Source organism: Sprattus sprattus (genome assembly GCF_963457725.1).
Source record: "Sprattus sprattus genome assembly, chromosome: 16".
NCBI lineage: Eukaryota > Metazoa > Chordata > Actinopteri > Clupeiformes > Clupeidae > Sprattus > Sprattus sprattus.
This window is the reverse complement of record NC_137914.1, coordinates 7,039,095-7,057,527: the sequence shown is the minus strand read 5'-3', so window position 1 is coordinate 7,057,527 and position 18,433 is coordinate 7,039,095. Positions and strand designations below refer to the sequence as shown.

At 44.8% G+C, this 18,433-nt stretch overlaps 2 protein-coding genes across 2 annotated transcripts in view; one reads left to right on the top strand and one right to left on the bottom strand.

Moving 5' to 3' along the window:
- The window catches only part of LOC308377752 (clathrin coat assembly protein AP180-like), a gene marked incomplete at both ends in the record, with an annotated part of 29,349 nt that extends 22,703 nt beyond the window's left edge, over positions 1-6,646 (bottom strand). The window contains one exon of the mRNA XM_080854488.1: positions 6,517-6,646. Within this exon, the coding sequence (XP_080710614.1) occupies positions 6,517-6,646 (130 nt within the window). The remainder of the gene's footprint in view (positions 1-6,516) is intronic.
- Positions 6,647-8,367: 1,721 nt separating this feature from the next.
- Positions 8,368-16,704, top strand: pgm3 (phosphoglucomutase 3). Its single transcript, XM_080854003.1, has 13 exons — positions 8,368-8,458; positions 8,879-9,087; positions 10,556-10,740; positions 11,492-11,559; positions 11,665-11,798; positions 12,036-12,219; positions 12,796-12,953; positions 13,305-13,388; positions 13,717-13,815; positions 14,953-15,072; positions 15,529-15,651; positions 16,011-16,184; positions 16,583-16,704. The coding sequence occupies exons 2-13, from the start codon at positions 8,881-8,883 to the stop codon at positions 16,670-16,672; spliced, it is 1,626 nt and encodes a 541-aa protein (XP_080710129.1). The 5' UTR covers positions 8,368-8,458; positions 8,879-8,880; the 3' UTR covers positions 16,673-16,704.
- The last annotated feature ends 1,729 nt before the right edge of the window (positions 16,705-18,433 follow it).

Sequence of the window (18,433 nt, the reverse complement as noted above, 5' to 3'; positions counted from 1 at the left end):
TGGCTTTCCCTCTGCCTCGCTCTCCCTCTGCCTGGCTTTCCCTCTGCCTCCCTTTGCCTCTGCCTCGCTCTCCCTCTGCCTGGCTTTCCCTCTGCCTCGCTCTCCCTCTGCCTGGCTTTCCCTCTGCCTCGCTCTCCCTCTGCCTGGCTTTCCCTCTGCCTCGCTCTCCCTCTGCCTGGCTTTCCCTCTGCCTCCCTTTGCCTCTGCCTCGCTCTCCCTCTGCCTGGCTTTCCCTCTGCCTCGCTCTCCCTCTGCCTGGCTTTCCCTCTGCCTCCCTTTGCCTCTGCCTCCCTTTGCCTCTGCCTCCCTTTGCCTCTGCCTCCCTTTGCCTCTGCCTTGCTTTCCCTCTGCCTCACTTTCCCTCTGCCTCGCTTTCCCTCTGCCTCGCTTTCTCACATTTATCACTAGATCTTCTGCTGAACGCGTGTTCAATGATCTCCTCCTGGCTCCTCATGCCTTCAGATGTGTTGGATTAAAACAGAGGTTCAGACCACCAATGATTCTATGAACACCTGCAGAAGCAGACTCATTACCCTCTAAAAACACAAACACACACACACACACACACACACACACACACACACACACACCAAACTAACAATGGAGTGTGTGAGACACTAATTAGACCTGACATGATCTAAATAAAGACTCTTAGAGTAATCTAATGCCTACAGGAGAGCTGTGTGTGTGTGTCTGTGTGTGCATGCGTGTGAGTGACTGTATGCTACTATGCGTGAGATGTTTAAGAGAGATTGAGACTGTATGCGTATGTGTGTGAATGAGTGTGTGTGTGTGTGTGTGTGTGTGTGTGTGTGTGTGTGTGTGTGTGTGTGTGTGTGTGTGTGTGTGTGTGTGTGTGTGTCTGTGTGTGTGTCTGTGTGTGCATGCGTGTGAGTGACTGTATGCTACTATGCGTGTGCATGTTTAAGAGAGATTGAGACAGTATGTGTATGTGTGTGTGTGTGAATGAGTGTGTGTATGTGTGTGTGTGTGTGTGTGTGTGTGTGTTTGTGTGTTTGTGTGTGTGTGTGTGTGTGTGTGTGTGTGTGTGTGTGTGTGTGTGTGTGTGTGTGTGTGTGTGTGTGTGTGTGTGTGTGTGTGTGTGTGTGTTTGTGTGTTGCCATGGCGCAGACTCTATGCTGTGTTGTGCTGTAGGTTTAAGGACAAAAATAGCACAGATTAACACAGAGAGAATAAAGCACAGACTGACTTTCAGATTACCTCAATCCAGGCTGTGTGTGTGTGTGTGTGTAAGTGAGCACGTGAGTATAAATGTGTGCATTTGTGTGTGTCTGAGTGTGTGCGAAAGAGGGAGGGATTATAGTGCTGGCGGTAAACATTTTCAGATAACCAGATTAAGACAATCTTAACCATGATTGGCATGAACACACACACACACACAATCACTCACAGACCATACACACACTTGCACATATCAACTAATCTTTTAAGTAAACGTACTTAATTTCTGTGTATGTAAATTGTAGCTTTCATTCATTTAACCCAGAGTTTGGGTCAAAACCAGGAACCTGACTAGTTAAAAGCCAACAGACTTGACTTGCAAATACCAACAATTGCACGTTGGCAAGGTAAAAACCTAGCTAGCTTGCTAACTATTTTGGCCATATATTTTGTGACAGCTGAATGCTTATGGGGAATAACAGGTGTTTTCATCGCTCCACTCTATGACCAGGTGACATACAACTAGAAACTAGGTACGTAAAAACCTGCATGTTGCTTTAAATGAAAAGAGACAGATGTCAGAGTGAGGAACCAAACAGTAGGTGTAAGCAATAAGTAGGAGTATTATTTGCACTCTATGGCAATGATCATTTGCCTACCTGCCTATCTCTCTCTCCCTCTCTCTCCCTCTATCTCTCTGCCTATCTCTCCCTCTAGCTCTCTCTCTCTCCCTCTATCTCTCTCCCTCCCTCCATCGCTCTGCATATCGCTCTGCCTATCTCTCCCTCTCTCTCTCCCTCTATCTCTCTTTCCCTCTCTCTCTCTCCCTCTCTCTCCCTCTCTCTCTCTCTCTCTCTCTCTCTCTCTCGTCCTCTCTCTCATGATTTGACGCTAGAGGAACACAATGTTACACATTAGAGCAGTGTACATGTCATAAGAAACAGGCACATGGATTTGACTCTCCATTTATCTCTCCAATCTCCTCCCATGTCTCTATCTCGCTCTCCCTTCCTCTCACTATTTGTTACCATGGCAACCCTTCAGACATCTTTGGCATTCCCCTCAGTCACAGCTAAAAGACAGCAAAGAGGAGGAGAGAAGAACGCAGAGGAGAAGAGTGGAGAAGAGATAAAGAGAGGAGGAGAGAAGGGAAGAGAAATAAAATGAACATGTTATAACTGCGTATCTCTGAAGGAATGCAAAGCACTGTGTGGAGAGGAACCAATATGGAGGACAGCTTGGCCAAATCAACTTACACTAGTGTCCCTCTCTCTACACTCTCCAAACACACACCCACACAAACACACTCCCCACAATGCCCTTACACACAAACACACACACACACACACAAATGCACTCTTCTAATGCACACCGCTTCACTCCAAGTTGACTGATTGTGCTCCAAAAAGGGCAAAAGGACTGTGAGTGAGGTGCTCTAAATTGAACAAACTATCATGCTCTGCACCTGGTACAAGGTGCTCTTGAAAATGAAAAAAAACACACACCCAGTTATCTCAGGCACTTTCACATGCAGGTTTGTGCAATAGAGCCTTATGTGCTCCCATCCACACTCGGTGCTGTACACACACACACACACACACACACACACACACACACACACACACACACACACACACACACACACACACACACACACACACACACACACACACACACACACACACACACACACACACACACACACACACACACACACACACATACATACACACACGCATTGGTCATACTCCATTGTAGTACAGGTAGTTCAAGTCATATTCTAATTCTAATAACAGTCTTCTTCCAATGAGTACATACTACTCAAAGCATCAAGTGAATACATGCACAGACAACACCAATGCAGTTGTAATTGTGACGACTGGTAAACAAGAAATAAAAGTAAATGCTGGGAGGAGGGTGAAAAGGACACTGGAGATAGAAGACTGAATCTTATAAACATCTAAACGAGGAATTAACAACACTGAGAACTGGAAATGAAACCTCTTAACTGACAACTTCTACTAAGATATATTTCTATATCTAATTTATACAACCTTAAGAGAGCATCTACAAAACAGGAGCTTTTTTTCAAACGTCACGTTGGACCTCATGCGTGAGACTGCAGGTGTGGGAGAGCTCCTCGTCTGCATGGCGCGACCGAGGGTGTGGGGGAGAGACGCTGGATTTACGAGCCAATCTGGCCGAGAACGGAGCCGTCACGAGTCACGACTCAACCCACCCGTGCCAACAATCTCACACATCGCCGAGCCAGCCAGAGAGCGGCACGGTGATGGAGATGGCCCAGCACCCCACCACACAAGCGCCGCAGTGACGAGGATGGAGCAGCCAGAGTCTGACAGCTAGCCAACAACTTGGAACCTGTTCCCTCAGGGAAGTCTCAGAAATGGAAGCTTTGTGGCTTCATGATGAGATGATGAGAGGGGACCTTACCCTATCAGAACATCTGACTGGTTAACCATGATGCGGAAATAACCTTTGAACCTGTCTGCGCCATGGAATAACGTTTGGCCTGTCTGCTCCATGGAATAACGCTTGACCTGTCTGCTCGGAAATATTCACTAGGGCTATACATAATCCACATATATATTCTAGTGTTGTCGAAGTTAACACGTTAATTTTTGCGATTTATTTGAAATTAACCCAATTAACGCAGCTGCCTGGGTTTATGTTATGATTTCTGTTGGTGCATATGCAATGGTAAGAACATCTGGGGGGGCATCCAATGTACACATGACAGGGAGCCTTTAACTGAATTCACAAGCCTGCGGGTGGACCGAGCCCTTCAACTTACAACTGCCCCCACGTGCTACACAGCACGTTCTGAATACTGACCGACTGACCTAGGCTACGGTTGGAAAACTCATCCTATCATCTTTACACCTTGATGGAAAATGTCATGACGTCAAGGAAAGATATGAGGTAGAAATTCACAAGGACTCAGGAGGAGACAATCATGGTCCACTAAGAGATGTTATTGACGAGGGTCAAGTTGATTGGTTGTTGATTGGGCTGTTGTTGCCGCAAGGACTTATGGGATGGCATCATCTCCTTCCCTTTCATAAAGGATGGTCCAGTGTACCATATAAGGAGATGGAGAAAGGAAGCACTGAAGAGAATAAGACCAGCTCTTATCATGGCTGCTACTCAGACACTTCCAGGTCATTTCAGTCAGTTAGGATCCTTCCTGAGCAAAAAACACTCTTTGAACCTAGCTGAGCTCCTTCCAAAGTATGTCCCTTCTCAGAAGTCTCTCTTTTTCTCTGCTTCTCTGTCTTCAGCAATCCCTGTTTTTAAATATTACTTTACGTGCTACACATTTAACCATTATGCCTTTCAAGCTGACAGTCTATTGTGATGACCTTTTGATACATGGCTTTATTTGAAGTCTACAGTTCACAGGAGATAATCTGTGTTCAAAGTTAAAAAGATGCTATTAAACAATATAATTTGAAATTAAATATAATTCCTTTGTGTTGATTATACATTGTGATGTATTACTAATTCCATGATTTTACATCTACATTTACATTATTAAAAGCTTCAGTCTTGAGAAGCAAAAAATCTTCTTAATCGCAAATTGTGCTATTAATTTGCTTCGTTTTGTTTTTATTAATTGACAGCACTAATAAATTAATTCTATTAAATGTATAGTACATATTGATGTTTAATAACTCAGTTGTAACTGAAATAACAATTTTAATCATAATCTGTTATATTTTAGGACCCATCTTTGAATATCTTTTTAAATCATTCATACATAAGGCTTGCTGTGAGGCAAGGACACTTCCTCTTCTCAGTCAGACTGTGACTGAAGAACCTGAGGTCATGAACCATGCTGATGTTTGCATTGATAGTAACCTGGTAAGTCGTCTGATGTATGTTTGTGTACGGCACTGTACTTCAGGTAACTTTGCACAACCTCAAATAGTAGAAATATGCTGAAAGCATACATGTAAATGTCAATGTGTTTTTGAACCTCTGTCTCTTTCACACACACATACAGACACACACACACATACACATGTACGCACACACACACACACACACACACGCACACACACACACGTGCATGTAAGCACACACGCACACACACACACACACACACACACACACACACACACGCGCACCTACACACGCAATGCACACACACACACAAACACACACACACACACGCACACACAAACACACACACACACACACACACACACACACAGCTCAGGTGCATGATCTGTACCACCGTGTTCTAGTCTCTAGCCGGCAGTAACGTGGTCACCTTTGCTGCTGTAAATTATGCATGCCACGCTTTGGCTGATCACTCCATAATTCAGCAGCCGCGTCACGCAGGCGATAGGTTCAACCCACAATCCTTTGCGTCTGCTTCTCTGCCCCAGCAGGTCAGAAAGGCCGTGCATGATCAGGAACTGTCAGGAGGAATTCTGGGATAACCCAGCACCACCCTCTCACCCTCCACCCACCCCCGAATACTCATCTTACCCAATGCCCTGGCCAGGACTTAGTCGAGGACTATGGGCGTGCCACTTTTAAAACATACTTAAGGAATGGGGTTTTTTGCATGTCTTGACCAGGGCAGACATGCTGAACTCATTTGGTGCCATTCTCTATTCATACTATAAAAAAGGTAGTTGAGTGGAAAAGCAAGAGAGAGATGTGAACACAGAAAAGAGGAGGATAGAAGACATCCATGTAGGAGGACCCGCTGAACACAAAGGTAAGGGCTGGGTTTGTAACGTGGAAGAGGGAGAGAGGGTCTCTTTGTGAGTGTGGTGAGGCCTTGGCCTGTGACTGTGGTCTAAAATCCCTGCCCTTTCCTCTCTCTCTTTCTCTCTCTCTCACCCACACACACAATCACACACACACACACACACACACACACACACACACACACACACACACACACACACACACACATGCACACACAAGGACACACATATGCAGGCCACAAGTGTTGTGCCAGTCCACTCACAATGCCAGGACACTCAAGGGCAGGCACAACCCAGTGAGCATCCAGATGGACTCGCTATGTTAGGGGGGAAACACATTGCCACCACCTATCAAAGACTATTCCAAATCCCTCCATTCTCATATATTCAAAATAATAGTGTTGATTTTTTAGCACAAGACTTGATTTTTTTAGTGCTCTGTGTGTTTGCGGCTGTGGATACAGGTGCGTTGCGCGTGCATGGAGGCGCGTATCATATTTATTGGCATGTAAGGGTGTTCAACACAGAGAGGCATTGGCCGTACTCGGCAAAAAAGATGGAGTGTACGGGGAGGCAACGGAATAACACTTACAATCCAAGTGCTTCTTCTTGGGCGCCATCACCTCGTGTGTGGTGGCTTTGCAGACGCGCGTCGCCACTTCGGAGCCCGTGAGCTGGTATTGCGCAGCGGCAATGCGATCCGTCAGAGTCTGCCCCGACATTTTCTACCCGTAGCGTCAACCACCTCAAGAATCACAGGACAGAACGCAAATTAGACACACGACTACAGAAAAATTCGTTACCGATTAGCTACCGCCCTTCCCATCCCCCCTATGCGACTCTGTCTTTATTACTCACCCAGCAGATTACAATGGACAAACACAATCATGTCAACAAAACACACAAATAATGCATTATTTCTTTAATTAATTCCCAGTCACGTTGATATAGTTGCTCTGCCATGGGTTTACTTACGCAAGGTTGCACGGCTATGTATCTCTGCGTGTCTCCCGTTATACCGTTCAGTCCAGCAGCCGGGATAATGCTCCTATTACGTAACGCCCAACAGTCGCTATTAATTCTATCTGGTTACTTCCCTACGATGATTAAGAAATGGTGAGACGGCAAACGTGGACACGTCACGCAACCTGTTCTGAGCTGCAGCGCTTTGCTTGATGGATGTCCAGGTTTAATTCAAATTCATTGATATTTCCTTTTCTGGTATGCATGGACATCGGGAAAATGGACACCAAATCCCACAGATACGCACGCACGCTCAGAGTGACAATTCTGAAAGAAAATGTCGAGAGCGCGCTTACGGAGGAATTGCAGTGGATGCTTCAAACGGAAATGGTGACGCACCGTGTCCTTTAGGACCCGTAAATGAATCTGCCCCACAGAGAAGCCTCGGAGACGTCTCCACAACGGAGGTTGAAGAATCCGTCCGATGCCGGTCGAAGACGGATGGAGGATGCTCGCTATCGCCCACGCAGTGGGGGGGACTGTTAGAAGTAGTAGGGATGATACAGTTGTTCTTCTATCTGTTTGTTTGTTTATTTATTAATTTCAATGACAGCGTTCTGTTCTCTCGTCAAGGATCGGCGGAGAGTGTCAGATGACGCACCGCTACACTGACGGCGCTCTCTACCCAACGTCACGCGTTGTCAGGCGAATCCGCTCAAAGGGTTAAACCAGGGAGACTGCGCATTATGTGTCTGAACTGCGCAGGTGTGGCGCGGTTGTGTTAGAGCTTTAAATTGTCATAAATAACAAACCATTGAAAGCACATCTTCCAGTAGGTTCTTAGGCTATGTCTAATGGCATGAATGGAGTTGGCCATAAACGCAGTAATTTAGTCTATTGGAAGGGGCTTTGATGCTATTTTAGTTTCACTTGGTTTGATTATTCATAACAATCGATCTTGCCACCCATTAGACCTAATTCTGATGGTGCTTACTTGGCATACTCGGGTCATCGGGTTCTTTCTGACTCTATCCTGTAGTGATAGATCTTTTAAGACCAAAGCCAGAATTAATAGGCTACAAGTTTGGTCGGTTGGTCATCACCAATCTTTCGTGTTTTCTGCATTTGTTACAGTTGAATCGGAGCAGCTGGATTATCAGATAAACCTTCAGTAATCTATTGATGAGGTAATGAATGGGTTTTTAATGAAGGTGCTTTTAACGAGGAACGAGGAACGATGCGTGTTTACATGGACGTGAGACACTTTCGTATCACTATCTAACTTGGTAAGAAAATCATGTAAAATGTGCCCCTCAGTTACTTTGCATGCATGCAGTATTATTGTGCTTCACCTTCCATTAATCATACAATGAATCTACAATGCAGCGGCCACCAGAGGGGAGACGTGAGTTGAGAGTTGGGTGTGACGACAAACCCGGAAGTGTGGCCACATCAGCAGGAGAGTTTGAGAGCTCGGTGTGACAGCACGCAAAATTCCACTGATATCAATCCCAAACAAGATAGCCACAACAAAACAGTTGCGCATATTGTGTTGCCTGAACAGTCATATGGTAAGATTTCTTTTAAAAATTATCTGTATCTAAGTTTGTGTAAGAATCGAATCAGATATGTTTTTGTCATGAGATTGATTCATTTTTTTTGCCAGTGTAGAAAGTTGGGTGAACTGTATTCCGTAGGTCTGCCTGTTGGTAGTTGGGGTTGTTTGTTAACTATCTTTGCTTTACATTTCTTCGTTTCGTCTTTTGGAGTGTTACATTTAAATCTGCATACATGTTTTACCGCTGTTTTCTCTGTTGGCCGTAGAACTTTAATAGTTTCCCAAAGACATCTGGGCCAGTCACAGCACACTGACATTTTCACGACTCAATTTCAATTTGTGGTGCGAATGAAAGTACCTTACACACTTTTAGTTGTAGCACAGGTCTCATTATGAATACAGCCCTAATCGTTTCCGTTTTGTCCACGTCAAGCAATGGCTCAGTATGAGGCGACATCCCAGAAGTCGGCTCTGCATCCTAAACCTGCAGGACTGGTTCTACAGTATGGCACAGCCGGGTTCCGTACCGCGGCCAAGCAACTGGACCATGTGATGTTCCGTATGGGCTTACTGGCTGCTCTCCGGTCCCGTCGGACCAGGGCCACAATAGGAGTGATGGTTACCGCCTCTCACAACCCAGAGGTACGCTGAAATGTCATCGAGCTGGTTTGTGGTTTGGACGTCTATTCAATTAGAAGTCATAGCCTAGAAAGACTGGGCAAACTGTGTCTTGAGAGAAGAAATGGCAGACAGCTATCTTTTCATTTCCTCATGAAGCCGACACTATCAAGTGACGCACACAGACAAGGCATAAACATTTTATCAGTAGTCTACGTGTTCTTTCTGGGAATCAAATGTATATTGTGATCAGCACCTTGCTTCCCCAGTTGAACTATAAGAATATTGTGAATACCCAGGCTTGTTAGTTTATAGTAACCTTTAAAGGGAGTATGTGAAAACAACTTTTGACTTACATGCTGTTGGATGAGGTGATGCAATCAGATTACTAGTGCCATGGTTACGGGTATTAAACACTAGAGGATGTTCTGAAAGATGTGAGACAGCAAAGTCCACGTGTTTTACTGCCACTACCATCAGCAGGAGGAAATGCTGAAATAAGCAGTTTGCAGTTGACATGCGTCAACAATCCCAGAGTTTAGGAGCTGCAGTCACTAGGCTTCTTTTTGGTAGTTTCCACAGTTACAATGTCCTAGTATTTAGGAGCTGGCTATGCGCATTCAGTCCGTACACCTCCCTTCTGGTTGGTTTGGGAGTACTCGACTAGCTCTCAGCTTTACGTGGACTATCCTCAGACTCCATTTATGACTACATTTGTGAGGATGACTGTTTTATCTCAGTTCTGATCGAGGTCTGATTTACTCTAGTGAGCAGGGCAAATTAAAGTCCACATCCTTATTTCACTGGTTGGCACTATAGCAATCATGGATGGAATGTGACCACACCTGACGGTGTTTACCCATCTTTAACACTGAACAGCACTGCAGAGTTATCCAGAATATCTGCACTGAGGAAAACCCAGATATGCTGTTGTTACTTTATTCTTTTTCAATGCACAGTTATCCAGCTAATTCAGGAAAAATGGCGAGTGTAATAACAATAGCACCCTGATTATTGATTCTAATGATTTAATGCAGGAGGTACATTATCTAGCTTGGTTTTTGTCCCTTTTGTTTGTTTTTTCATAATGGTGAGATGAGTTTTGTGTTTTTAAGTGATGTTATGCTCATAAATAACACTTGTCATATGCCAGTGAACTTAAATCTACTGCAGAACATTTCCCAAGTCTATGGTTGTGTTTATGAACAGCTATGTGTGTGTGTTTGTGTGCAAATGTTTGTGTGTGTGTCTTTGTGCGCATATGTTTGTGTCTTGTGTGTGTGTGTGTGTGTGTGTGTGTGTGTGTGTGTTTGTGTGCATATGTTTGTGTCTTGTGTGTGTGTGTGTTTGTGTGCATATGTTTATGTCTTGTGTGTGTTTGTGTGTGTGCGTATGTTTGTGTCTTGTGTGTGTGTGTGTGTGTGTGTGTGTGTGTGTGTATTTGTGTGCATATGTTTATGTCTTGTGTGTGTGGTCTGGCTGTGTGCTGCAGGAGGATAATGGTGTGAAACTGATCGACCCGATGGGGGAGATGCTGGAGGTGGCGTGGGAAGGCTACGCCACGCAGTTGGCCAACGCAGAGCAGGACGGGCTTGTGACCGCACTCAGAGACCTGACCGAGAGGGAGGCCATCAACATGGACCAGAGCGCCAGTGTGTACATCGGCAGAGACACCAGGTGCTCAGACATACGTTTGTACATTCTGACATACATGTGTACATTTGTTGTCTCTTAGTAACTGCTTTGATCTATAGCAAGCAGATAATGATAATGTTTTTATGTTTATTGAGAATTAAGGCTGTACTATTGGTTGACACCATGCAGTAACATATTACCCTTTACTACTTTGTCACTTTTAAGCTATCTTAAGCTATCTTGTAATCTTTAAGCTGTCTTATAAGATCAGTCTTTATTTGTGTATTTGAGTTGTCTTGTCATATATCATAAAGTTACTTCACTGCTACTGCGTAGTGTGATCTTTGAGTTTGTAGGCGTGAGGTGCACACCCTCTTAGTGTATTGTGAAAACTCCTGTAAGCAGACATAGTGGTGATCAGTGAGGTGAAGACTCCTGTAATCAGACATAGTGGTGATCAGTGAGGTGAAGACTCCTGTAAGCAGACATAGTGGTGATCAGTGAGGTGAAGACTCCTGTTATCAGACATAGTGGTGATCAGTGAGGTGAAGACTCCTGTTATCAGACATAGTGGTGATCAGTGAGGTGAAGACTCCTGTAATCAGACATAGTGGTGATCAGTGAGGTGAAGACTCCTGTAAGCAGACATAGTGGTGATCAGTGAGGTGAAGACTCCTGTAAGCAGACATAGTGGTGATCAGTGAGGTGAAGACTCCTGTAAGCAGACATAGTGGTGATCAGTCCCCACATGTATGCTGACCAGAGTGGCTGAGCCCCTGTCATCACTTTCTAGGCCCAGTAGCAAGATCCTGTCGCAGGCCGTGGAAGATGGAGTATCCGCACTTGGTGGGCACTGTGAAGGTTTGTTTGGCCACATTGGTCATTCTGATTTCTAAGATACAGTTGTTTTGTTGTTGATTGATTTATTGATTGATTGATAGATTGATTGTTCTATGTCCCTGTCAGATTTTGGCCTGGTGACTACGCCTCAGCTGCACTACCTTGTGTGCTGTCAGAACACCCAGGGTCGCTATGGCGACATCAGTGTGGAGGGTTACTACAAGAAACTCTCAAAGGCTTTCATCAAGCTCACCGAGAATGTAAGAGTCTGAGCATGACCACGACTATTTCCTGCACAAATCAAAATAGGCCGAACACAAATATAACAATTAGCATACATTTTATTCTGCCTGTATTCGATAGCCAGGCAGAATCCATAGTTTACTGCCTTGTGTATTCACTGATTTCCTTATATGAACTATAACTGTAAATCTCTGAGATAATTCCATATTCCTTTTAGTTCAGTGTATTAAAAATATCCCATTTTACCCTTCCAGGCACCTGTGCTGCAACCCCTGCGTGTGGACGGAGCGAATGGGATTGGTGCCCTTCAGCTGAAGGCCCTAGTGCCCTACTTGCAGGGACGCCTGGCGGTCGTGCTCGCCAACGATGGCTCTGCAGGGAAACTGAATCACCTGTGTGGTGCAGACCACGTCAAGGTCCAGCAGGGGGCGCCACAAGGTATGCGCACCAGTGGAGCAGGATTTGGAGGGTTAGCTTCAGCCTGTAAGCATCAGCTGTTTTGGTACAAAAAAAGTCTGCTTCCCATAGGCTGGCTACAGTCATGTGGCTGTCTGGCCAATCAGTTTAGGATTTTGGTTACTGTGGTCCTTGGTCATGTGACGTTTGCAGGTCAGGCGATTGGCTCCTTATAGTTTTGGTGCCAAAACATACCACCATGAACCAAGCTGTCTGCAGTCAGTTTCGTACTTCCAGGGCTGAAGTGTTCTCTCACTTCCATCTCTTCCTGTGTGTTTACAGACAGTAGTGAACCGTTGTCCATTGAAATTAATGGGAGTGGGCAACGGTCACTCTCCCCACTTCTGTGTAACACCTCCATGTTCTCACCCTGCCCCATGGCGCATCACCTCTTTAACAGGGCCTGTCTCACAGTCTACTCAATACCCAGACACAGGATGTCTGAGTTCAGGAGTGACCGCCTTGGCTTCACATATTTAATTATGATCTCTGTTCTCTCCTTTTCTTCTCTTTCTTTATCTCTCTCCTTCTGTCTATGCCATGTCTTCCTGTCTTCAGGGATGGAGATGGGCCTTGGGGAGCGCTGCTGCTCCTACGACGGGGACGGCGACCGCATCGTTTACTACTATAACGACGACAAGGGTCGCTTTCACCTGCTGGATGGAGACAAGATAGCCACACTTATCAGCACTTTTATTAAAGAGCTGCTGACAAAGGTAGAGCACACACACCCACACAGACATGCACACACACCCACACACACACACGCGCACACACACACACACACACACATTACAACATGGCAACACATCATATCTGACGTTATCAATAAATCCATATCTGACGTTATCAATAAATCCTCTGCAAAATTCCCAGCCCTACCCATGCAGCCATAACAACACCCTGGATTTGTGTGTGTGTGTGTGTGTGTGTGTGTGTGTGTGTGTGTGTGTGTGTGTGTGTGTGTGTGTGTGTGTGTGTGTGTGTGTGTGTGTGTGTGTGTGTGTGTGTGTGTGTGTGTGTGTGTGTGTGTGTGTGTGTGTGTGTGTGTGTGTGTGTGTTCCCAGGCTGGGCTGGACCTGCAGCTGGCCGTGGTCCAGACGGCGTACGCTAACGGGAGCTCCACACACTACCTGGAGGACAGCATGAAGGTCAGTCACCATGGTAACACTCTCAACAGACACACGTATTTAGATATTGCACAATATCAATCTGATAAATACTGATACAGACATAAACACTGCTATCCACCTGATAGATAGTGCAGGATGAGAGTATGAACTGGTTGAACTCTGACCTCTGTCTGTGATTCTCAGTGATGATAGTGTTTATTAGAAAGTTTTATGGCCTTGTTCCTGGTAATGATAACAATACTATGCAATGTCACACACTTTATAGCTCTGACCTCAATTACCGTGGGTTTATGTGACTTTATGTGCGTGTTGATGATGATGTCTGTGTGTGTGTGTGTGATCACAGGTGACTGTGCGCTGTGCGAAGACAGGGGTAAAGCACCTGCACCACGCGGCCCTGGACTTCCATGTGGGTGTATACTTCGAGGCCAATGGTCACGGCACGGTGAGAGTCAATGGCCAATTTCACACCGGGGCCAGCCCAAGGCTTCTCCTCAGGCCTAAGCAGCGGTGACTAGCACTGGTCTTCTGTTGCATTAGGAGATGTAACATCAGGGACTTTTGCAAACAGAGAACATCAATTCTAGACTTTAAACAGTGTCATGAAATTGTTGGAAACAATGGGCCTCATTCTCGTTCATTTTCTGAAACTTCTTCTGAAATGTTACTTACGCGACTTCGTAAAAACAACGTAAGAGAAACGCTTCCGCTGCATTCCCGCACGCTTGAAAATGCGTTCATAAACAGCCGAAGTCTTCTCAGCTGTGTTCCTCCGGATTAGTTTCTTAAATTGATGTGCGTTCTGGTGAAAGTGGATTTGCATACATACACACCCCGCCAGCTCCTTATTAGGGAACGCAACCGTAGAAACGTTTGCTGACGGAATCTCCCGAATCTACACTAAAGCACTTCGCGAGTCATGTCTAAGCGGAAAGCGAGCAAAAAGCGCAGATTTAACTTAATTTAACCGGTGCGGACATGGAGGTACTGCAGGATGTGTCCATTGAACGCAATCACCAACAGTTTCTCACAAATTCAGCCATTAACCCAGTTTTTAAAAATGTGATTCCTCAAATAACTTCAAACAATTTCTTCTGAACTTCAGAAGACTTTCAGAACGCGAAATAGCAGTCTTAATTCTGCCGGAATCTTCTCAAATGCAATTCCTCAAATAACCACACGACGTGGCCATCTTTGTGTGGTTATTTGAGGAATTGCATTTGAGAAGATTCCGGCAGAATTAAGACTGCTATTTCGCATTCTGAAAGTCTTCTGAAGTTCAGAAGAAATCTCAGATGAAGAAAACTATGGAGAATGGCAAATGTTTTCCTAAATCCACCGAAGTGGAGATCAGGAGAAAGTCCTTCTCAAAGTCTTCTTAACTGCTGTCGAGAATGAGGCCCAATGTCCTTGTTTTGATTTATCCCTAGATAATTTCTCTTTAAAAATACAAGCTATGTGGTTGTTCGGGTTCTGTAGTTGTGATTTGTTCTGTTGTTTTAAAGTGTTCTATAGTTGTGATGTAATGCAGTGTGGATGTTCAGGTTCTGTAGTGTTGATGTAATGCAGTGTGGTTCTTCAGGTTCTGTTCAGTAAAGAAGCAGAGGAGAAGATCCATAAGCTGGCTGAAGACCCCAGCGCTCCAGAGGAGAGGAGAAACGCTGCCGTCCAGCTGGAGAACACAATCAACCTCATCAACCAGGTAAACACACACACACACACACACACACACACACACACACACACACACACAATTAACCTCATCAACCAGGTACACACACACACACACACACACAAACACACACACAATTAACCTCATCAACCAGGTAAACACACACACACACACACACAAACAGACATGCACACACATACACCATCAATCTCATCAACGAGGTAAACATACACACACACACACACACACACACACACACACACACACACACACACACAAATACTTGTGTACTCACACGAACCTCACATCAACCTCACCATCCACTCGCTCATGAAATCCATGAACATACACACTTACACATCATCAGCTCGCTCGTGTGTACACAAAGGGCAGTCACGCATACACACTCTAATAAAAGATTGCAGACATAAATGTGTATTTGTTTGTTTGTGTGTGTGTTTGTGTTTGTTTTGTTGGTGTTTATAGACTGTAGGCGATGCTATCTCAGACATGCTGTTAATTGAGGCTGTGCTGGCAGTGAAAGGACTCACAGTTCAACAGTGGGACACCATTTATACAGACCTGCCCAACAGACAACTCAAAGTCAAGGTCAGTCTGTGTGTGCGTGTTTTGTGTGTGTGTGTGTGTGTGTGTGTGTGTGTGTGTGTATGTATGTGTGTGTGTTTGTGTATACATGTATTTGTATGTATGTAAGACAGGCATGTGTCTGTGTCCACATGTCTCTCTGTGTGTTTGTGTGTGTGTGTGTGTAGAGGCTGTGTGTGTTGTGTATTCATGTCTTTGTATGTGTGTAAAACAGGCATGTGTGTGTGTGTGTACACATGTCTCTCTATTTGTTTGTGTGTGTGTGTGGGGGGGGGTATGTGTTTGTTTATTCATGTCTTTGTATGTGTGTAAAACAGGCATGTGTGTGTTTGTGTGATGTTGGTGTTGCGGTCCCCCTGTAGGTGGCAGACAGACGTGTGATTGACACGACAGATGCTGAGAGGAAGACCACCAGCCCGGCAGGCCTACAGGAAGCTATTGACACTCTGAACGGGAAGTACCGCCTCTCTCGCTCATTCGTGCGCCCCTCTGGGACTGAGGATGTGGTGAGGGTGTATGCAGAGGCAGAGACACGGGTGAGTGTGTGCATACACACACACGCACACACACACACACTCACACAGACACACACACACAGACGCACACACACAAACACACATGTACACACTCACACACACACACACACGCACGCAAACACACACACGCACGCACACACACACATGCACACACACACATGCACACACACACACACACATGCACACACACACACACACACACACACACACATGCACGCACAGACGAACACACACACACATTCATGCACACACACACACACACACACACACACACACACACACACTATGAAATTCACAGTTGGTGTCACAGGTACTTTCACAGAGTTTATTGTCACCTAGTTATAAATTATTATAAATAGTAACAGGTTGACATTTAATTTAATGTGTGTGTTTTGCAGGAGAGTGCTGATGCTCTAGCACACGAGGTCAGCCTTGCAGTGTACCGTCTGGCTGGAGGAGTTGGGGAGGAGCCTAAGCCTTTACACTAACCACACACTGTGTTTCTCTCTCTCACTCTCCCCCTCCCCCACTTTCTCTTTCTCTCTCACACACACATACATATCCACAGACTTGAACTCATACGCAGAAATGAATGCATTCGCTTTTACAATCAGTTTATTCCGTAAAAAAAGTGTGTGTCTGAAGATCACCACATCCCTCATACAGCTGGATACAGATGGAGGTTCTCTGATAGAACCTTAGTAGATGGTGTTCAGGGAACAGCACATCCCCGCTTGAGGCCTTAAGCACTGATTGGTGCCAAATTTTGTTAACCACACTCTCATTCTGACTGGACCCCTTTCGGCAACTACAGGCAGCGGTGGAATGCTTCAGTTACGCTTTAGTAACGCTTCAGTAACAGAGAGTTTAGGTCTCGCCTTGTTTTTGCCCTAAACATGTTTTAGAGCAGCTGGCTCCGGTGATGAGCTGTTCTTATTGTGCCAAGGTGGGAACTTCCTGATGGTTTGATTGACACCTGATGGAGCCCTTTTCAAGGTTATAAACATACCTGACATGGAGGGACCTAATTTCATTGACTGGCCACTGGCAATCAGCCACGAATGACCTGGAGCTAATTTAATAACTTGGCAAAATAATTTGTTAATTTAATACCATGAGCAAAGTCCTAAGTGCAGACATGGGTTTGTCAGTGCCGTTCTCCCACAAGTCACACAATAGCTTTAGTTAGGACTTTGCTCGTTGCCCAGTTTGAATTGGTTAGGAAGGGATTAGCCTTCGGGTTAAACACTGAAGTGTAAAGTTACTGTAATTTAAAGATTTTTATTTTTGGGCTTTTAGGCCTTTAATCGATAGTTATAGTGAAGAGTGGGACAGGAAATGAGAGGGAGAAGAGACGGGGAGTGGGCAGGAGAAATGACATCAGGCCGGAATCGAACCTGTGTCCTCCATGGGCATCAAGCAAGAATGTGGTCGGGGCTACTGGTTGCGCAACAGTGCCCCCCAAGTTACTGTAATTTGAGGAGTATGCATAGTTCATCTTTGCCATAATGTGAAGTGTGTGGCATTTGTCTTCACTCGTGTGTGTTTTTTGTTTACATTTCTATAAAACTGGACAGATTCTGATAATGGAATAATGGTGATTAAAACACTAACCATGAGACTGCATGGATTTATTCATTGTTTCATAAGTTCTGAAGGAGTTTTCAGAATTGGATCATTATAGATATTATGTTTTATTACCATAACTTCTTCCATACCATAAAATCTTCAAATCATTACTTAAAACATAAATAAATAAAAAATAAAAAATAAACATTTATTTCTGTTCATATTAACTGGCTAAAAGTCGAAGAGTTTCGTCTAGGCCTTTGCTTTAGTTAGGACTTTGCTCGTTGGCATGCTATGATGGGTCCACATTCTCGGTAGCATGAACACCCACACATACACGCAACGTTAACTTGTTTCAATTAAAACCTCGTAAATCTGTCTGAAGGAAGAGGTCGGCTGATGTCATTCAAGCTCATCTGACAAATTGTTCAGCCTGCGGTCAGCAGTCACGTCATGATCATCGGAGCTTGGCACATTTATGTGTTAAATATACGGACTTCTTCACTGCTGACACTTCACTGACACTATTTACCGAATACCGAAATGATTATTCATTAGTCGTGTGGAATGTGACCTTACCTAACTACGCATCAATGTGCACTGTATCATGAATAGAAAAGAACATTCTTGTGAGAGGTAATGTACATAGACATGTCTGCCATAAATTAAAATGATTTTCC